Source organism: Anomaloglossus baeobatrachus, chromosome 4 (assembly GCF_048569485.1).
Source record: "Anomaloglossus baeobatrachus isolate aAnoBae1 chromosome 4, aAnoBae1.hap1, whole genome shotgun sequence".
Classification (NCBI taxonomy): Eukaryota; Metazoa; Chordata; class Amphibia; order Anura; family Aromobatidae; genus Anomaloglossus; species Anomaloglossus baeobatrachus.
Genome location: NC_134356.1, coordinates 371,649,930 through 371,672,919, shown reverse-complemented (window position 1 = coordinate 371,672,919; position 22,990 = coordinate 371,649,930). Strand labels below are relative to the sequence as shown.

Sequence of the window (22,990 nt, the reverse complement as noted above, 5' to 3'; positions counted from 1 at the left end):
CACAACAGATGGGGGCGGGTACGCACGCTGGCGATATCGGTACCGATATCGCAGTGTGTAAAGCGGCCTTTAGGCTAAGTTCACATGTCCAGTAATCATCCGTTAGAACAGATCGCAGTAATACGTTGGGAGGCACAACTTTTTTTCCTGATTTTAAATAACTGATATCAGCTTAATCTGGTTTTTGTTTTTTTTTCATTGGTGTCTATGGAAAACAGATCCATTAATTAATGGATTGCTATTGATATTCCAGTTGAAACTGATCCAGTATGCAAAAAACGGATCATTTACAAATGAAAGAAATAAAAGCTTATTAAACGATCTGTTTTCCATAACCTCCACTGTTACGTCCGCAGGTTTCCCGCAGCTGCTCGCCGGAATCTGCAGCTATTTTTAGCTACGGTAGTACAGCAAAATAGCTGTGGAAAACCTGCGGATTACCTGCGGAGGTCCCCGCCCTATCGCCATAGTGGAGGGCTAGGATTTCCGCAGGTAATTTCACAGAAAGAATTGACATGCAATTACGTGCGGTTGCGGGACATCCGCAGCATGTTCCGTAGCCGCATGTATCCGCAGCATGGGCACAGCACTCCTCATGTCTCATAGGGTAACATGGGGAGTGTCTGTGCATGCTGAAACCTGCAGATTTATCTGGGAAATCCAGAAAATCTGCGGATTTTCCGCAGATAAATCCGCAGGTTTAATCTCTCGTGGGCACATAGCCTATTGGACAGACATTAGACACAAGACATTGTTGATAGATCTGTGGAAGTAAGTACATCCTCCTTGGTTATACATAGAAATGCTGTTGGGCTGGGTTTTAACTGTGGGAAAAGAGGCCATCAAATGTAGCTGTTTATACATCCTCATACGTATACCTTGAACAGATTTATTTATTTCCCTCTCTGGATGTAGACTTTTTTTGTTACGCTGTTTGTTCTGTGTCTTTGAGCTGATGAAAGAAATTCTAAATGTCTTCTATTTGTACATTAATGCAGTATAACGGGAGGTTTAATCAGCACTCATGAGCTTATTCTGAGGCATTTTCACAAACGGCAGATTTGTCCCTTTTGCTCGGTCCTCATTTCTCCTGTTTATCATTCCAATCGAGTTTGCTGTAAAATGCTGATAATACACACATTCCATGAGGCGGTAAATCTCAATCTTTCACTGGCTTGCAGAATGAATCCAATTACCTTTTTAAAGTTAAGCTGTTGGTTGAAAATGCAATCAAATCCAAACCATGAATGATAATTTGAGAGCAAGGACTTTGTTAGATGAGGGCTGTTGAAAAATAGTCCAATAAATTTTTAACCGCATCTAGATCATAGGCCTTCATGATCATATTACTTTCCAATCCAGAACAGGGTAAAGGGGGCTTTACACGCTACGATATCGTTAATATTTTATCGTCAGGGTCACATTGTTAGTGACGCACATCCGGCGTCATTAACGATATCGCAGCGTGTAACACTTACCAGCGACCTTAAGTGACCTCAAAAATGGTGAAAATCGTTCACCATGGAGAGGTCGTCCCAAAACAAAAATCGGTAATGGTTGATTATCGATGTTGTTCCTCGTTCCTGCGACAGCACACATCGCTGTGTGTGACACCGCAGGAGCGAGGAACATCTCTTTACCTGCCGCCGGCCGCAATGCAGAAGGAAGAAGGTGGGCGGGATGTTACGTCTCGCTCATCTCCGCCCCTCCGCTTTGATTGGCCGGCCACTTTGTGACGTCGCGGTGACGTCGCTGTGATGCCGAACGTCCCTCCTCCTTTAGGGAGAGATTGTTCGGCAGTCACAGCGCCGCCGCCGACCAGGTAAGTGCGTGTGACGCTGCCGTAGCGATAATGTTTGCTGCGGCAGCGATCACACGATATCGCACACACGACGGGGGCGGGTGCTTACATTCTCGATATCGCTAGCAATTGCTAGCGATGTAGTAGCGAGTAAAGCCCGCTTAACTCTTACTACACAAGTAAGGCTAAATTCACACTAGCGTTTGGAGTTCCATATTTCTGTTCTATTATTAGAACAGAAAAAACAGATCTATTGAACAAAAACATATCTGTGCCATAACGTAAAAAAGTGGCTCTGCAAGGACTTCATTGACTATAATGGGGTCTGTATAATTTACAGAAAAAATTGTGGGTTTTTTTCTACCAGTGAAAATGCCAGAACTAGTGTTGAGCGAGTACCTAACCATTCGTACTCGCTATACTCATAACGAGTACTGTCTAAGGCCTAGGATACACAGCAAGAAAATTGGTGCGAGTGGAATGCGATAAAAAAAATCGCATTCCACTCAGACCAATATTACTCTATGGGCCCGCTCCCGTGAGCGATTATTTTCTCAGCCCTAATCGGACCGAGAAAACTGTCGCAGCATGCTGCGAGTGGAACGCGATTATGTTTGACTCGCACCCATGCAAGTGTATGGGGCGAGAGAAACATCACACTGCTCTCGCATTACACCGGTGTATTGTGAGAGCAGTGTGATTCTCGCATCAGCCGGCAACGGAGGAGATAGGGAGATAAATCCCTCCCTCTCCTCCTCAGTGCCGGCCCGCCCCTCCTCAACTGTGGTCTGATCGCATGATCGGACCACAGTCGCATGACACTCTGCTCCCGCTGTGCTGCCAGCGTGAGTCGAGTGTCATGCGAGGATCGCACATCCCCGTGTGACCTCGGCCTAATACTCGCGTATTCGTTCCGAATAGCATGTGCAATGCAAGTCAATGGGGGAAAGCTTGCAAAGTAACGAGTAACCCGAATGCCTTACTTTTCGTGCGAGTAGCAAATAGTACGGCATTCAGGTTACTCGTTACATTGCGAGTTTTTCCCTATTGACTTGCATTGCACACACTATTTGGAATGAATACGTGAGTATTAGACAGAACTCGTTATGAGTATAGCGAGTACAAATAGTTAGGTACTCACTCAACCCTAGCCAGAACTAATAATTATAATTAGTACTTGTAATGTGAAAAACATGAATAACAACCGTCTGAATGAGGCCTTAGGGCTCGTGTGCACGTTGCGTACTGTCATACATTTACGCTGCGTATTGCACTGCAGCGTAAATGCATGCGTCCTGCGTCCCCTACACAATCTATGTAGATTGTGTATGAGACGTGCGCACGTTGCTTTTTTGAACGCATCGATTTGGGTGCTAAAATTTTGACCCAAATCCGTGCGTTCATAAAAGCAGCATGTCATTTATTCCGTGCGCTATGGATGCAGCTCCCACTCTGTCTATGGTGGGGGCAACATCCAGAGCGCATGAAATCGGCCTTTTTTTAACAAAAATACTGCATTCATTACGGACTGTTTCTGCAGCGATTTGAAGCGCACATGTGCTGTCAAATCGCTGCAGAATATTCAGCAGTTACGTGCGCATGAGCCCTTGAGTGAAACTCTGCGCAAAAAAACCAAAACAACATTTAGTGATCGAAATGTATAAAGTGCATTTAGTATACTAGGCTCTTTTATTATTGTAAACCAGTTTTATATTATTATTGTAAACCAATTTTTCATGTTTTGTTTAAATACCCTGGTGTTAAGGGTTTGTCTATAATAGACGTTTTCCTGAAAATAGGGAATGATTAAAAGTAGCCTTTTAGGCTATGTTCTCACGTACCTGCTGAAATTTCTGCAGCGATTTGACAGCACATGTGCGCTTCAAATTGCTGCAGAAACACTGCGTAACGGATGCAGTATTTTTGTTAAAAAAAAAGCCGATTTCATGCACTCGGGATGCTGCCCCCACCATAGACAGAGTGGGAGCAGCATCCAGAACGCACAAATAATTGACATGCTGCTTTTATGAACGCATGGATTTGGGTCAAAATTGCTGCATTCAAAAAAGCAACGTGCACACGTCTCATGCACAATCTACATAGATTGTGCAGGGGATGCAGGACTCAGCGTAAATGCATGTCAGTGCGTAACGTCGCATGAGCCCAAACACTGCATAATGGATGCAGTTTTTCTGTACAAAAAAGCCGATTTCATGCACTATGGCTGCTGCCCCCACCATAGACAGAGTGGGAGCTGCATCTATAGCGCACGGAATAATTGACATGCTCATTTTATGAACGCACGGATTTGGGTCACATTTTAGCACCCAAATCGCTGCATTCATAAAAGCAACGTGCGCACGTGTCATGCACAATCTACATAGATTGTGCAGGGGACGCAGGATGCATGCATTTACGCTGCAGTGCAATACGCAGCATAAATGCATGCAATTACGTAACGTGCGCATGAGCCCTTAGGCCTTGTGGGCACGCTGAGTTTTTTGTTGCAGATCTGGTGCAGTTTGTTGCCAAAGTCTGCATGTTTATCCTTATGACAGCAACGTCTATGAGAATCCTGAAGTGCTGTGCACACGTTGCTTCTTTTTTTTTTTTTTTCCTTGCAGTTTCAGTAGCAGAAAAAATCTGTAGTATGTCGATTGTTGGTGCCTTTTTTCCTGCGTTTTTTTAGCCTTTCCAAGCATTAATTTAACAAAAAATGCTTCAAAAACGCATGAGTTTTTAGTGTGTTTTTCTGCCATAATGTGCATTTTTTTGGTGCAAATAATTTCTGCAGTGTGCGCACATATCCTTAAACTGCTCAGTATTTTAACATTTTCTACCGACCTCTAATTCTTTGGGTTTTTTTGATGTCTTTTAAAGACAACTTGCAGATATAGGGTTAATCATCAGGTTAATAGCAATAAAAAGGTGACACTCGGTTGCCATACTGAAAGTGCAGCTCCCAGGAAAAAAATGAACTTTTATTTCTCCCTGCTACAGCTGGCTCCAAGTCATACATGTGTGCCAGTGCATCTACAGTCACCGCTCACAGCACTGTCAATGACAGCTGTAAGCACGCCCCGACACTCTGACTGTCAACTATGCTCTGCAGCTACATAGATAGCTGAAAACATCCAGTTACTGCACACTGTCAGGATTCTGCATCACCAGGCATGGTATGCGATTTGCATACTTTCAGTCTCATTCTGACCAAGTGTGTGACTGTGAATTCACTTGTATTTAAGGCCGCTTTACACACTGCGATATCGGTACCGATATCGCCAGCGTGCGTACCCGCCCCCATCGGTTGTGCGACACGGGCAAATCTCTGCCCGTGTCGCACAACATCGCCCGGCCCCATCACACGGACTTACCTTCCCTGCGACGTCGCTGTGACCGGCGAACCGCCTCCTTTCTAAGGGGGCAGTTCGTTCAGCGTCACAGCGACGTCACAGCAGCGTCACTGAACCGCCGCCCAATAGAAGCGGAGGGGCGTAGATGAGCGGGACGAACATCCCACCCACCTCCTTCCTTCCGCATTGTGGCCGGGAGGCAGGTAAGGAGAGCTTCCTCGTTCCTGCGGTGTGACATGGAACGATGTGTGCTGCAGTAGGAACGAGGAACAACTTCGTTACTGCTGCAGTAACAATATTTGAGAATGGACCCCCATGTCACCGATGAGCGATTTTGCACATTTTTGCAATTATGCAAAATCGCTCATAGGTGTCACACGCAACGGCATCGCTACAGCGGCCGGATGTGCGTCACAAAATCCGTGACCCCAACGAGATCGCTGTAGCGATCTCGTAGCGTGTAAAGCCCGCTTTAGAGTGGCCACACCGGTCTTGTTGGCACGTGACCAAATGTATGCAAATTACTTACTTGCAGTCACGTGCCAGCACCAGAAAAGCCTGACAGTGCACAATTTGAGACATATAATGACTGCAGATGTAAACCCCAAGCCTGGACAACCCCTTTCAAGCTGGTTGCGTTAAAGCTCTACCGTTACTGCTCTGTCTCTTGTAAACGCTGCACTGAACCTGGCCAAGATTAAAGTACCAGCGTTTATTTTATTACACCGCTGGAGTGGTGCTTTAAGGGTATGCTCATACGAGCGTATGAATCGGACAAGTGCAATGTGAGAAAATCTCTCATTGCACTTGGACCAATGTTAGTCAATGAGGCTAATCCAGATTCTGGATGAGAGAAAAGTTACAACATGCTGCGATTTGCTGACGAAATTGTCCGAAACTCGCCAATACAAGTCAATGGGTGCGAGAAAAAAACGGCCAGCACACGGACCATCCTAGTGACATCCGTTTTTATGCATACATTTCTATCATGTAGCACAGAACATTGTAAATGGTCCTATAAATGACTGTAAATGACTAATAGCTGCTGAGAAAAAACAGAGTGCACGCTGAGTGCACACGGATGACAAGTGAGACAAAACTGTCCCACTCTCCTGCATGAGAATGGGACCGTTTTTTCATACGTTCTAGTGAGTCCAGCCTTATACTCACTCTCACCTGTTTTCAGCATCACTCCAGTAGTTCCCATGAATTTTGTCACTTGCCGGCTCTCACTGCCAGAACGGTTCCTGCGCTGCTCCCAGCAGTTTAACCCCCTGAATGCTGCGATAAATGCAATCGCAGCTTTCAGGAGGCAGGAAAAGGAATCGCTTACCTCTCCCTGGAAATCGGGTCCCTGTAATGCGATCACAGGGACCTGATTGCTGCCATGGCAACCCTGTTCCATCACCATGACGACCCTGGGTTACTGAGCTACAGAGAGCTTCATACACCATGCCATATGCATGGTGAGTTAGACGAAGAATCAGTGCTGTGAGTGCAGCACAGACTGATATAATCCATTGTAGTGATCAAGCACAGTGTTATATAAACGTAGGTAAAAAAGGAGAAACAATTGACATGCCGCTTCATTTTTCTGCAAGAAAATCTGCAAGGAAAGAAGAAACAACATGTGCACAGCAAGTCAGGATTCTCATAGACATTGCTTGAATGCATGAAAAAAGCAACGTGTGCACATAGCCTAAAGGGTGCTTTACATCGCTAACGATATATCGTCGGGGTCACGGTGTTTGTGACGCACATCCAGCGTCATTAGCGACATCGCAGCGTATGACAGCTAGGAGCGACGATCAACGATCGCAAAAACGGCTAAAATCGTTGATCGTTGACACGTCGCTCCTTTTCATAATATCGTTGATGATGCATGCCGCTGGTTGTTCGACGTTCCTGCGGCAGCACATATCGCTATGTGTGACACCGCAGGAACGACGAACATCTCCTTACCTGCTCCACCGGCAATAAGGAAGGAAGAAGATGGGCGGGATATTCCACCCGCTCATCTCCGCCCCTCCGCTTCTATTGGACGATTGCCATGTGACGTCGCTGTGACACCGCACGAACCGCCCCCTTAGAAATGAGGCAGTTCGCTGGTCACAGTGATGTCGCAGGGAAGGTAAATCCGTGTGACGGGTGTAAGCGATGTTGTGCGCCACGGGCAGCGATTTGCCCGTGACGCACAACCGACGGGGGCGGGTATTTTCGATAGCAATATCGATAGCGATATCGCAGCGTGTAAAGTGCCCTTAAGACCAGCGACAGGGGACTTAGCTTTAAAGCACCATTCAGTGATGAAAAAACAAAACACTGGAGTGGTGTTTCAGGAGCTTCCACTATTCTTGCCAGCTTCAAAGCTCACTAGAAAAGAGCTTGTAAGCACTTTGCATGTTCAGTCTCACTCGGTTTCCAAGGCAACAAGTTAAAAAGAAAAGTAGTATTATTATCTTAAAGATGGATACAAATTTTACTAAACAGTAAATTACAAATGTGCTTGTTTTTATGATCCAATAATAGAAGGCTGGCAATAACCCTTTAAATGTCAAAATTGTAGTATTATAATAATTTGTGTGTTTTTCACTTGTTACATGCCTTAGTAACGTGATTATTTCTTTTTCCCTAGCTGCCTGCCTTGTACTTGGTTGTATGATATTTCCTGATGGTTGGGATGCAGATGAAGTCAAGCGTATGTGTGGTGAAAAGACCGACAAGTATTCCCTTGGTGCCTGTTCAGTGCGTTGGGCATACATTTTGGCAATCATTGGAATTTTGGACGCTCTCATCTTATCTTTTCTGGCCTTTGTGCTAGGTAACAGATTGGACACCTTAATGGCTGAGCAGCTCAAACTTGAAACAAAAGGTAAGTGTCATTTCATTATAAAATAGGAGTATTCAACATGTACTAAGGGACAATCTAACAAAGGGCACTGTTATTTTCCACACCAGAATATCTTTTTTTTTTAATCATTAATGAAGTTAAAAGTTAAATAACAGAAATTATGGCACTTCTTAGGGTAGGCACACACTGCGAGGAAAACACCCACACCCATGTTACTCTATGGGGCCGCTCCCATGAGCGATTATTTTCTCAGCCCTAATCAGAGCAAGATAACAATTGCAGTATACTGCGGGTGGAATCCAATTCGTTTTCACTCTCACCCATACAAGTCCATGGGTGCAAGAGAAATATCGCATTGCACTCACATCACACCAGTGTAATCAGCTAACAATGGGGAGATTGCTTACTCCCTCTCCTCCGCAGCGCATACCCCCTCCTCCGCGGATGATGTGCTGTGATCGCATGATCGTAGCACAGTGGCATGACAGTCGCATGACACTCGGCTTACGCTCAAGCAGAGCGGGAGCCGAGTGTCATGCGATTGACTTGCATTAATGCCCATGTGGCTGCAGCCTTAACCTGCAAGTCTGAACAGATGCATACTGAACATAACATACAGTATACTAATAGCAATGGCACTCTGAAATGCTAATGGATGCAAACAATGAATATAGGAATATAAACATGCATTACTGCTAAGAAAAAACATGTCAGAAGCCATGGCCCTATAATCTAAATAACAAAACTGATGGCACTTCCTAACCTGCAAGTCTGAACAGATGCATACTAAACATAACGTGTATACTAGAGAGACATTTACTTAGGTAGGAACCTAGTAAAGAGATACGCCGTGACGTGGCTACTGGGCTCAAATAAAACTGTTTTTTTTTCTATGCCAAATATCTCAATTTTTTTTATGTTTTTACAGCTTTACCTTAGCAGTAATGCATGTTCATATCCCTTTATTCCTATATTCATTGTTTGCATTCCATAGCATTTCAGAGTGCCCCTGTTTATTTATTAGTTGAAGTTATATATTAGCCCTGCAGTTATTTCACCAAGTACAGCTGAGTTGAACTGAATTGCATAAGTGATGTATTTTTACAGCAATAATGCATTTATAATGCAATAGAGTATAATGTAAAAGGGCAAGAAAAGGATTTCTGCTATAATAAATAGGCTTGTTTGCTTTAAATAAAATGTAAAAATCTTAAATAAGGCCTGTCTCCAGGTAAAAAATGGCCAGTTTTAGCTCTTAATTTATTCCACTCCTAAAGGCCGCTTTACACGCAATGACATCGCTAACGAGATGTCGTTGGGGTCACGGAATTCGTGACGCACATCCGGCCTCGTTAGCGATGTCGTTGCGTGCGACACGTACGAGTGACCGCTAACGATGCAAAATACTCACCAAATCGTTGATTGTTGACACGTCGTCCATTTCCCAAATATCGCTGCTGATTTTGGACGCAGGTTGTTCGTTGTTCCTGAGGCAGCACACATCGCTACGTGTGACACCCCAGGAACGACGAACAACACCGTACCTGCGTCCTCCTGTAACGAGTTGGGCGTGACTTTCATGCGGCTGCTCTCCGCCCTTCCACTTCTATTGGATGCATGCTGTGTGACGTCGCTGTGACGCCGCACGAACCGCCCCCTTAGAAAAGAGGCTGTTCGCCGGCCACAGCGACGTTGTTAGGAAGGTAAGTATGTGTGACGGGTACTAGCAATTTTGTCCGCCACGGGCAGCGATTTGTCCGTGACGCACAAACGACGTGGGCCGGTGTTATATTGGTGTTATTCATGTATACCATGTTTTGTTTGGTTTATTTTATTTGTTTGTTTTAAATCCATCACATGGCTTCAGAGATATGGGCCTTTTTATTTTGCTCTAATGTTATGGTATTTATAAAGAGGATGATTAGCACAGATGTAAAAGTTATAAAAAAAAAAAAGGAACACTTAGTGTGATAACATTTAATCCATGGTATTAAAAACAAAAAGAACAAGAAATGTTTGGAGGCTGTTTCCAACCCTATCTCCTAGTTTCTTAATCATAAGTATAGATGAGCGAACCTGTGGAAGTTCGGTTCGGTGGGTTCATATAAAGTTCGTTTTGGGATTCGTACTTAACCTGAACTCCAATTGGAATCACTGATTGGCAGATTGGGTCTCCGCCCACATGCAGCCAGCCATTAAATACAGATCACTTCCAGGAGCAGCCGGACGGGGCATTTCCTTTATTTTTTTGTTTGGTGCACACTACATCTGATCATGCTGTTGTTACCCCCAGTGCGAACCATTCAAACAATGCAAGCAGCTCGCACTGGGCTCAGCACCGAGCGTACCCGAGCACAGCGATGCTCTCACAAGTGGTTTTCCTACGTAAAGCACGTGCACCTGAACACAAACTTTAATTTATTTGTAAAGTCTGTGTTTGGTACGAACACCGAACCTCAGGTTCACTCATCTCTAGTCATAACTCATTATTAGTAAGAAGAGTAAGATGGGCATTGGCGCTACCCATTAAAATTCAGAGTTGCTCCCTAGAGTGATTTTATGCTCTAGGAAACAAAAAGAAATACCATATTTTGCGGTTTATAAGACTCACTGGATTATAAGACGCACCCCAAATTTAGAGGGGAAAAAAAAATTGCGTCCTTCTTATAATCCGGTGGTGTCTTACTGGAGGATGGGCGGCAGAGGTGGTGGAGCGAGGTCACAGTAGGCAGAGTGTAGGAGCAGGGTGATGGAGCAGGAGAGTGCTGCAGGTGTGTCAGATGCTCGCTGTGGGCGGTTTGAGGCAGGGAAGATCCAGAAACTGCTGCTAGCTGATGTGCTGGGGCTGCTGCTACTGTGCTGGGGTGCCGCTGCTGGCGCTGTGCTGGGGGCCGCTGTGCTGTGAGCGGTAAGGCAGTGGCCATCCTTAGGGCGGCGGTGCGGGCTTCAATGAAATGGCGCCAGGAGTTGGCGTGTGCGCAGATTGATCCATTTGCACACGTGCCGACTCCGTGCGCCATTATTTGAAGCCCTCACCGCCGACCTAAGGATGGCCCCTGTCTCACCACTTACATCTCCAGCAGCAGCCTCCCCAGCACATAGCCCCTGCTTCCTACGACCCCTCTCCACCACCTACCAGTAAGCTACATTTGGCTTATAAGACGCACCCCTCATTTTCCTCCCAAATTTGTAGGAGGAAAAGTGCGTCTTATAATCCGAAAAATACGGTAGATTTATTCTATAAAACTTACAGTGGACGTTTCTTAAAATAAAGATGTTGTTTTGATATACTGTGTGTATATATATATATATATATATATACAATATTTTATTTTACATTATATCACGTGGAATTGTATTGTTACATTATGATAAATTAACTATTAGACTCCTAAATCCTGCTTGTGGGTATATGCACACATTAAGTATTTGCAGCAAAAATTTCTGCACCAAAAATGCATCTCTTGGCAGAAAAGACCGCAAAAAATATGCCCATTTTTGATAATTCTTTGCATGGGTTTTAATGTTTTGGGTTTTTTTCTTAACATCTTCATTTCAAGGGGTAAAAAATGGTAATTGACATACTGCAGACTTGAAACTGCTTCAAATCTGCTACGGATTTCAGAAATCTCATTTTCTTTGCTGTAATCTGCAGCATTTCGGTGCAAAAGGGAGAAAAAGCAAAATATATCTTCTGTCATTACTGGCAAGTAGTACTATTTGTGAAGGATCAGTGAAGAGATGTGTTATTAATTCTGAAACACTTGTCCAAATATCCTCAGTGATATCTCCCACATCTTCATTTCATCAATTATTATATATTTACATTTATTTATTTTTTTCTGACCATTTACCATTATTATTAACATTTTGATTTATTTGGAAGAATGTGAATGGCAAAGTGCAAACTTGTTTTTCTTATTAATTGCAGTCTGTTGACTATTCCAGCACGTGTGTTTTATATAGCTATTTATTTACATAATTGTTCACAAAATTCCATTTTGTGCACATACTGCAGAAACAAATTAAAGTCTGATAAATAAATTAGAAATTGTTAGGCTGTGTGCCCACGCTGTGTTTTTGCTTTGATTTTCTTGCAGATTGATCAATACTGCAAGGAAAAACACATCCCAGCAAAGTATAGGAGAATCCTGATGTGCTGTGCGCATGTTGCAGATTTTTTCCTTGCAGATTTTGGTGCAAAAAAAAGTGGCAGCATGTCAATTCTTTCTGCATTTCTTTCTGCATCTGATTACTGATATAATCCACTGCAGTGTTCGATCACGGCAGTGGATTATATCTGTCGGGTCTGCACTCGCAGCTCTGACACTTCGCCTCACACACCATGCATCCGACATGGTCTATGAGGCAATCGGTAGCTCAGTAACCCGGGGTCATCATGGTGACGACCCAGGGTTGCCATGGCAGTGATCAGGTCCCTGTGATCGCATTACAGGGACCCGATCGCCACGGAGAGGTAAGCGATTCCTCTCCTCAGCCCTGTCTTCCCGCTGATGGTGGTTTCCACAACTCGTGATCGCTCCAGCCAATCTCTAGCCTCAGTAGTCATCCTTTAATTCCATATTTCTTGAAGAAAAAAATATATTTTTCCTCTTATTTCTATTACTTGCTAGAGGTACCGTATAAAGGAGTTAGCTATATGTCATTCATATTAAGTAGGGCTGTGGGGTATAATATAAAACTCAAACCAATCTAATAATATTCTTTCTGGTTATCTGTAATGTTTAATATTATTTGTACATGTATCCTCTGATTTGTAAACTGCTATATAATATGTTGGACCAGAAATTACAGCAATAATACCTAAAATGTAACTTTTATTAATAATTCCTCTAAAAATAGGGAAGGGTTCACCTTGCCTATGCATAAAATTCAGAATATTGCGAGAACCTCTACAGAACCTGAGGAACTGGCAAATCCTATAACCACACAAATACACCTACAGTATGATTGGTGCTGGCAAAAATAAGCAGATTTAACCGAAATGGTCAAAATAGTTGTTCAACTAGATCCCATTGAAATTAGGATAATGGCGCTATTTCACTATAGTGACTACACACCCACAGGTATGTGACTAGGATGCTGCACATTCGGTTAAACAATACAACATAAACTAGGGATTCAAAAAAGCCAAGTTGTTGACCTGGTTGTATCTGATAGGGAACAATCTCACCCAATTGCTGGTGTCTTGTCTCCCATAAATGGTCAGTAAGTCCTCATATTCGGCGCATCCACAGCAGACCCTCATCAAACAGGTCCTGGACCCCTTATGAACGGACTAGCTGTCCTCTCCCAGAATCTCCTTCTCCCGACGCGTTTCCTATACATCATTCATCAGGGGAGTCAAATGAGGAGATAACCTCTACTGGGTAAATCAAGCGGTGACAGCAACAATTCTTATAAGCTGTCACAGCTTATAAGAATTGTTGCTGTCACCGCTTGATTTACCCAGTAGAGGTTATCTCCTCATTTGACTCCCCTGATGAATGATGTCAACAACTTGGCTTTTTTGAATCCCTGGTTTATGTTGTATTGTTTAACCGAATGTGCAGCATCCTAGTCACATACCTGTGGGTGTGTAGTCACTATAGTGAAATAGCGCCATTATCCTAATTTCAATGGGATCTAGTTGAACAACTATTTTGACCATTTCGGTTAAATCTGCTTATTTTTGCCAGCACCAATCATACTGTAGGTGTATTTGTGTGGTTATAGGATTTGCCAGTTCCTCAGGTTCTGTAGAGGTTTTCGCAATATTCTGAATTTTATGCATAGGCAAGGTGAACCCTTCCCTATTTTTAGAGGAATTATTAATAAAAGTTACATTTTAGGTATTATTGCTGTAATTTCTGGTCCTTCTAATTATATATACCATACCAGTGGCTGCATTTTTTTTATATAATATGTTGGCACAAAATGAAAAAAGATTATTATTTATTATCCAAGTCACATTGCTCCTCATACTGTATGGTCTATATTTTGTATTATTGAATGTTATAAATTCTAAATTGATATAATATATATATATCTGTGCAACTAGGACAGTTTCTAATTTATAGATGCTGAGTTAATTTAGTGTTTTACATTGGAGGAGAGAAACATTCCTTATTATAATATTCCCCACTTGTCATCCAGTCTTCAAGACTCAACCAATTCTCTTTACCAGAGATTTATCCTGACTAAATACTTTCTTTTGTGCTTGTTTCTGCCTTCAACTGTAGGCCTCTATCCATCCTCTATTAAGGCCTTTAAGGGTATCTCAGATCACTGTCATAGATGTATAGCCAATATTATACAGTACATTAAGAATGTGTAAACATTGGGGGCGTGGCCTAGCTCAGTATGTGAGTGGAACCAGATCATGTAGCTCCTGCCAAGCATCTAGGAAATACCTAGGGAAGAAGCCCGAAAACACTCTCTCAGAAGACACAGGCTGCAGCTGAACGACCCTCTGACCCCCCTGACTTGATTGCAGTGCTTACTGGCACAGATATGACAAGGAGGGGGCCGAAAATGCCGGTGGGAGAAGTGGAGAAGCAGAATCAAGATGGTGCCGTGGGCAGCATCGAGCAGAGAAAAGATAATGGTGCAGGCGCTGAGGAGATCAGAAGACAGGCTGCAACACGGCTGGAGCGTTTTGCCAGGCAGGAGAACAGTGGCCATCACAGAGAGACAGTGAGAGGTGAGCTGCAGATTAATCCGGGATTTTGCAGACAGCATGGTGCTGAGTGAAGGAAGGGGGAGGGGGGAGAAAAGCGAGGGAGTTGATGGAGTTCAGGCCTGCTGCATGGGAGAGACAGATCCCAGATCTCAGGCAGCACAGCTAGGGGAGTTGACAGGCACAGAGAATATCCCTGAAGAGCCCACACTGAGAGACATCCTCACAGCAGTAATGCTATGCAGAGCATCTATTACTGAGGTGACCCAACAGCTGGGGAGCCTCAAGGAAGTCATGGCATCCATGCGGCACAAGCTTCATGAAGTGAAAGAGAGAACAGGAGAAGTTGAGCAGAGAGTCAGTATCATGGAGGACCGCATGGCAGGATCTGACAGATACGGGCAGCGTGCAGCACAGCAAATAGCAGCACTCCTAGCAAAAACAGATGACCTTGAAAATAGATCAAGGCGTAACAACCTGAGATTAATTGGCGTCCCAGAGAAAGTGGAAGGTACATCCCCAACTGAATTTTTTGAGGAATGGCTGAAAAGTAAAATTGGATCTGAGCATCTCACCCCTATATATGCGGTGGAAAGAGCCCATAGGGTTCCCACCCGCCCCCTGCCTCCTGGACACCCACCGCGACCTGTCCTGGCCAAAATACTGCACTACAGACCCAGGGATAATATCCTGAAGCATGCCAAAGGACACCCGGACTTGATCATCAATGGCTCCAAGATATCCATTTTTCCAGTCTACTCCATAGAAGTGCAAAAGCAAAGAGCCAAGTTCATTGACATCAAGAGAAGGCTGAGACAACTAAATCTGGTATACTCCATGATGTACCCGGCGAAACTCAGAGTGGTAGCGGGAGGAACAGTTTTTCCTGGATCCTAAGGAAGTGCTAAGATGGCTGGATGGCAATGAACAACGCTTGCGGCGGGAAGGTCGTGAAGGGGAAGCTGGAGACTGACTTTTGGGGACACCCTACCTCTCATCGCATGCAGTGGTGTAGAGGAAGAATAATATGTTTTTGTTGCCGGGGAGGAGTTCCTGTTTGAAAATTTATAAAAAAAAAGGAAAAAGAAAATATTTTTTTTTTGTTTTCCCTGGCAATTTAAATTTAAATCTACATTTAATGGACTCTAGAGGAAAGGGGTCTGCAAACACCACTGAGGATGGGATGAAATGTCATCCTGGCTATGGAGAGGGACTTTCCAACTCATACTGGACTTGCAATGCATAAATACTGAATTAATTATTATTTCCCCCCCCCCCCTTTTTTTTTTTTTTGTTGTTTTCATTTTTCTCCCCTCTCTCCTCTTATTCTACCCTATTTCTTCTTCTTATACTACTTTTCTCTTCTTCTCTTCTTTGTTTACCCACTTCCCCTCCCCCCCCCTTTTTTTTTTTTTTCTTCTTTCCCATAACTTGCTTTTGTTCTTCCCCCCTTAATATTAAAAGACAAAAAAGGGGGCATTGCGAGAATATGGCAGGACTGCAATACTGATCAGATGGACAGCAGGATACTGTGCACGACAAACAGGCGGGTACCGCCCCTCCTTCTGGAGGTCCTGGTTCTGGTGTTATTGATAGTTGATTGGGCTCTGTCCGTCGTAAATGAGGAAACGCGACAAAAGATGGACACGGTATCTGGCAGACTTTCCAAGGCAAACATATGCCCTCCGTCCCTGATACAAAGGGGACTGGTGGCAACGATGTGTTACTATATTTATTGTTGGGGGGGTGTTTATATTGGGGGGGTAGGGGGAGGGTGGGCCGGTTGACAGTCTCATTTGGCCTACTAAGGAGCTCTGGGAGAGCGAGAATTTTTCAGCTAATCATATGGCGGGACGCATTAAGCTAATTAATCCACGGCAACTAACCTTAGGAGACTGTACCTGAATATGCAGATACTGGTGTAAAATAAGGGGCGGTGGGTTATTCTCTCCTTAGATGTGGCCAAAGCTTTTGACAGCGTAGAGTGGGGGTACCTATGGGCTACGATGCGATCAATGGGGTTTGGGGAGGTATATGTTAGGTGGGTGCAGCTGTAGTACTCTGCTCCTACGGTAAGAATTAGCTCGAATGGCAGCATGTCAGATAGATTTTTCTCTCTATAGGGGCACAAGCAGGAGTTCCCACTGTCACCCCTGTTGTTTGCTATCGCTATCGAACCACTGGCGGCGGTGATGCACCGGGATCCTGGTGTAGTGGGTTACAGATATGGGAGTGTGGAGGAGAAAGTGGCCTTATATGCGGACGATTTATTATTGTTTCTGGGAGATGCAGGGAGTTCCTTGGAGGCGGTAATGAGGGTCATATCTAACTTTGGAAGAATATCAGGGCTCACGATCAATTGGGACAAATCTGTTTTGATGCCTTTAGATGAAATGCCCTCCAAACTGGTGGTGACTTGTCCTCCGGTTCAAGTGGTGTCAGAGTTTAAGTATCTGGGAATTATGATATCCAATAAACTGACTGAGTATGAACGTCTTAATCTCGCCCTCCTTTTACTTAAGTTCAAACAAAGGATTCTGGCCTGGTCCAAACTGTACCTTACAGTGGTGGGGAGAGTCAACTTAGCTAAAATGATACTAATGCCCCAACTGCTCTATGTGGTCCATAACGCCCCGGTGTGGCTACCACAAAATAGGTTTTATAAAATAAATTCTATTTTCCGAGACTTAATCTGGGGAAGGAAGCGCCCACGGATGAGGTTAGAAGATTTACAGAGACCGAAAGACGAAGGGGGACTGGCTCTACCTAATCCTTGGTGCTATTACTTAGCTGCCCAGAGTCAACACATGGTGGGATGGGGTGTGACAGGTTTGGAGACGTCGGCGGGGAAAATACTACAGTATGTGACCGGAAAAGGTCCTCTGCTGGCAAGTCTGGAGGCGGGAAAGTTTCGTCCACACTCTGCATCATATCCTATCTAGTGAACCCAGGTAACCGGGTTCACTAGATATACCCCCATGTGGGACAACCCCAACATTCCGGAATTTTTATCCCTTAAAGAATTTGGGTAATGGAAGAGAATTGGTATCTGGTACCTCTCCCAAGTAATGGATGGAAACATATTTAAGACTTTTGAAGTACTGCTAAAAGACTTCCCACTGGGAAATAGTATCTATATATATAATTGCCTTATTCTGTCTGTCTGTCTGTCTGTCTGTCTTGCTCCAAAATTGTGTCCTTACGGTGACACAAAGCTGATTGGCCGCTGGGCTCGCCATGGCCCCGCCCCCCCGCACGGATTGGCCGCTCGCCCAGGCTGCGCCCCCACACGGATTGGCCAGCCGCTCGCCCAGGCTCCGCCCCCCCACAGATTGGCCTCTCGCCCCGGCACCCTGCAGGCATTGGCAACTGGGCCACGCCCCGCCCCCCTCACGCAATGCACGCTAGCTCTGGCCCCGCCCCCCCCCACGCATTCCCCGAACCGACACGGTCACGGAGCCACGACTCCCAGGTGAGTACTGTACCCCCGGGAGCCCACATCAGCGTACGCCGCCAAACCAGCCGACACATACCCTCGCATTGCTGGGGCTGGCCGGCGTATGCTGGTGTGGGCTCCCATGCGAGCGGGGGACGAGATACGCTGGTAACCATGGTAGCATAGTTACCAGCGCATCAAGGTCCTGCAGCGGCGGAACATACACACACACACGCACACACATAACAGCACACACATACACACACACACATCAGATCACACTCACTCTCACACACACCTCACACACACATCACATCGCATCCACACACTCACAACATCCTGGGATATCGCTTGCTTCTCGGCGGCGATACTGTGCTGTGAGCTTCCAGGACCTGCCGGATGATCACATGGCCAGAAGCATGTGGTATCTCCGGATGTTGTGAGTGTGAGCGCTTATGTGCAATATCGTCAATGTGTGTGTGCGTGAGTGTATGCGATCGGGTGTGTGTGAGTGTATGCGATCGGATCTGTGAGTATCGGCAGAGGAGCACGGCGTGCTGGAGGAGGCTGGGAGGAGAGAGGCTGATCCTGGGGAAGGCTGGGATGGGGAGGCTGAGAGAAGAGAGGCTGATGCTGGGGGAGGCTGAGGCTGGGGTAGGCTGGGAGGAGAGAGGCTGATGCTGGGCACCGAAAAGGCTGATGCTGTGAGGAGAGAGGCTGATGCTGGGAGGAGAGAGACTGATGCTGGGAGGAGAGAGGCTGATGCTGGGGGAGGCTGAGGCTGGGGTAGGCTGGGAGGAGAGAGGGTGATGCTGGGAGGAGAGAGGCTGATGCTAGGGACAGAAAAGGCTGATGCTGGGAGGAGAGAGGCTGATGCTGGGGACAGAAAAGGCTGATGCTGGGAGGAGAGAGGCTGATGCTGGGAGGAGAGAGGCTGATGCTGGGGACAGAGAGGCTGATGCTGGGGACAGAGAGGCTGATGCTGGGAGGAGAGAGGCTGATGCTGCGGGTAGAGAGGCTGATGCTGGGAGGAGAGAGGCTGATGCTGCGGGCAGGGAAGCTGATGCTGCGGGTAGAGAGGCTGATGCTGGTGCAGCATGGGGGATGGAGCACGATGGGGGTGCGCAGCATGGGGGATGGAGCACGTTTGGGAGTACGCAGCATGGCGGATGGAGCACGTTTGGGAGTGCGCAGCATGGCGGATGGAGCACGTTTGGGAGTGCGCAGCATGGCGGATGGAGCACGTTTGGGAGTGCGCAGCATGGCGGATGGACCACGTTTGGGAGTGTGCAGCATGGCGGATGGAGCACGTTTGGGAGTGCGCAGCATGGCGGATGGAGCACGTTTGGGAGTGCGCAGCATGGCGGATGGAGCACGTTTGGGAGTGCGGAGTATGGCGGATGGAGCACATTTGGGAGTGCGCAGCATGGCGGATGGACCACGTTTGGGAGTGCGCAGCATGGCGGATGGAGCACGTTTGGGAGTGCGCAACATGGCGGATGGAGCACGTTTGGGAGTGCGCAGCATGGCGGGTGGAGCACGTTTGGGAGTGCGCAGCATGGCGGATGGAGCACGATGGGGAGTGCGCAGCATGGCGGATGGAGCACGATGGGGAGTGCGGAGTATGACGGATGGAGCACGTTTGGGAGTGCGCAGCATGGCGGATGGAGTACGTTTGGGAGTGCGCAGCATGGTGGATGGAGCACGTTTGGGAGTCCTCAGCATGGCGGATGGAGCACGTTTGGGAGTGCGCAGCATGGGAGATGGAGCACGATGGGGGGTGCGTAGCATAGGGGATGGAGCACGATGGGGAGTGCGCTGCATGGTGGATGGAGTACGATGGGGAGTGCGCTGCATGGGGGATGGAACACGATGGGAAGTGCACACCTCCCCCCAACACACACACACGCGCGCGCACTGCACAACACACTACACACACACACTGGGAACCACAAACAACTGCCCTACACAGACACCCACACACACAGACAACGCTGCACACACACAACACCCAACACACAAACAACGCGGCACACACAAATATATGCAGATACCGCACAACACACACATTGCACAAAATATACCTCCCCCCAAAACACACCACACACACACAAACTGCGCAACACACACACACACACAACGCTACAAACACACAGCGCTCCACAAACAACGCAACACACGCAACACACATACAACACCGCTTTCACCCCCCGCCACACCCAGACAACACCCAGAACATGTACAGCGCCCTACACAAACACTTGGTAAGTACACACAACAACATCTATATATATAACAAAAATCATACATGAACTACACAATACGTAAATTCTAGAATACCCGATGCGTAGAATCGGGCCACCTTCTAGTGTTTTATAAATACCTGCAGCTACGTCACGCATTTGAATCGCAGAACAGAATAACACCAATTGTTATACAATCAGATAGTGTAATTAATATATTAGGGACGCAGAGAGGGACAGCAGGATGTATATCGATGGTCTATGGGGGACTTCTGTCCATGTCTGTTGGGAGGCAACAAATTGGGGCATATGCAAGGTGGGTGGAAGATTTGGGAGAAATTGGGGAGGAGAAATGGGAATCTATTTTGCAATATGTCATCAAAATATCTCTGAGCGAAGCGAAACGGCAATTATATGTTATATACAGAGTATATAGGACCCCCGTGTGGATGAAGAAAGTGGGAGGGGGAACAGATTCCAAGTGCCCAAAATGTACTGTGGAAGAAGCAGGGATCATTCACATGTTGTGGGAATGCCCGTGTTTACAAGGGTTCTGGATCACAGTGTTAAATTTAATTCAATCAGTGATGCAAGTGGACCTACCCAGAAACCCGCTGGTGTGTGTGCTGGGCTATGTGGGGGTGGATGAACGAGAGAAACTTGCAGTGGCACGATTGTTGTATGCAGCAAGGAAACTCATTGCCTTGTATTGGCTATCTGAAAAAGCACCGACACGTAAGGAATTTGTTGAAAAAGTGAATTATATTATTTATATGGAGAAAAATGTTTATATTAAAAGGGGAAGGAGAACTCAATATGAGAAGATCTGGAGCAAGTGGCCGGACTTTCCAGGATTAGCGTCATTTGATCTACTGAAAGATAGGATATTTAGACCATAGGTAGGAAAGGAAAGATCGCAGTGGCTGAGAAATAAGGAGGGCAGGTCATTAGGTGAATAAAGAGGGATGTAGAGAGTGGCGGGGTGAGACTGTCGACCGGAAGAGGGGGGATGGGGGAGTATGTGTGAGGACTACCCTCACAATTTGTTGTTATTTTTATGAAAGTTTTAGAATGCAATAAAAATGTATCTGATTTAAAAAAAGAATGTGTAAACATTAACAAATCTCCAAAACCATGAATCCAATTTGCACCTCTATAACAGTTTGGTTAATTATTAATATAGGCAAATGGTTCCTCTCTGGGCAAAAGACTCTCCCAAGTTCATATGATACTTTGCGGTTATGTGATTATTATTAACCAAGACTATATCTGTCCTTAATAATGGATTCTAAAGTGTTGCTAGGGTGTTTTTTATATTTTGTCCCTGATTCATCAAGACCGTTGATTTTCATGCCTGTGTTGATAAGGGAATGTGGTGGAGTCAGACGCTCCTGATTTATTAAGAGCTACACAAGTGGCGTACACCTTGCCACAAATCTTACACCAGTTCCAGATTGGAGTAAGATTTTGTCGTTATGTGACTATGGAATAGCGAAGGACAAGAGACTTTTATGCTGTACCTCATGCTTGGGGACCCTCGGCTATCCCTAGTCTCAAGATTACCCCTAATAGTGCAGATGCTGGAGACCAGTGCCTTACTATACCCCTGAGTAAAGCCGATCTGTTACCCCATTCCCCAGAGAAGGAAGGGGCAGGAGTGTGATGGAAACACAGATGAGATCGACAGGGGGAACAGTAACTCAGTCACAATTCACACTTTCAGGAATAAACATTAAGAAACTAAAGGGAGAAACAAGAGAAGTAATGCAGCAACAAAAGGACAACAATAATAAACAACAACCGCACACAACAATAATATCACATCCACCAGTAAGCCTGGATAAATCTACCTCTCCAGTCCAGGTATAGTCAAGCTATAGCTGGCATCATAAGAACAGTGCTGCCAGCATATATAGGAGGAGAGCGAACATGACTGGCTCACTCATAGCATGTGATCAAGGAGACTAACAAGCAACTCAGTAGATTAACTCTTGCTAGCCTGCCCATGAACCACAGGTCTGTACATTGAAGCCCGAGTCACCCTGTGCTGATCAGACATCAGGGAAACTTCCCCAGATTCTGTTGACGCCATGACAGTTGGCAATGCCTGCAAAACCTTCTTTGTGACAGATTTCTGGTAAAACTAATTCCACAGCTCATCATGAATTAGATGAGCTGTGGTGTCAGACATGCCCCCATCCCACCCCAGCTTCGCCTATTTTTGCAGAGCTGGTGTACAAACTCTAAAGCGGGCTTTACACGCTACGACATCGCTAGCAATTGCTAGCGATATCGAGCGCAATTGCTAGCGATATCGAGCGTGTAAGCACCCGCCCCCGTTGTGCATGCGATTTCGTGTGATCTCTGCCGCAGCGAACATTATTGCTATGGCAGCGTCACACGCACTTACCTGGTCGGCGGCGTTGCTGTCACTGCCGAACAATCCCTCCCTCAAGGGGGAGGGACGTTCGGCATCACAGCGAAGTCACCGCGACGTCACTAAGCGGCCGGCAAATCAAAGCAGAGGGGCGGAGATGACCGGGACGTAACATCCCGCCTACCTCTTTCCTTTCGCATTGCGGCCGGCGGCAGGTAGGAGACGTTCCTCGCTCCTGCAGTGTCACACA

General features: G+C 45.9%; 1 protein-coding gene across 2 annotated transcripts in view; it reads left to right on the top strand.

Annotated features, from left to right (window-relative positions):
* The window catches only part of LHFPL3 (LHFPL tetraspan subfamily member 3), a 176,890-nt gene that overhangs the window by 84,920 nt on the left and 68,980 nt on the right, over positions 1 to 22,990 (top strand). For both annotated transcript variants that reach the window (XM_075345179.1, XM_075345178.1), the window contains exon 2: positions 7,790 to 8,026. In XM_075345179.1, coding sequence (XP_075201294.1) covers positions 7,790 to 8,026 — 237 coding nt within the window. The remainder of the gene's footprint in view (positions 1 to 7,789; positions 8,027 to 22,990) is intronic.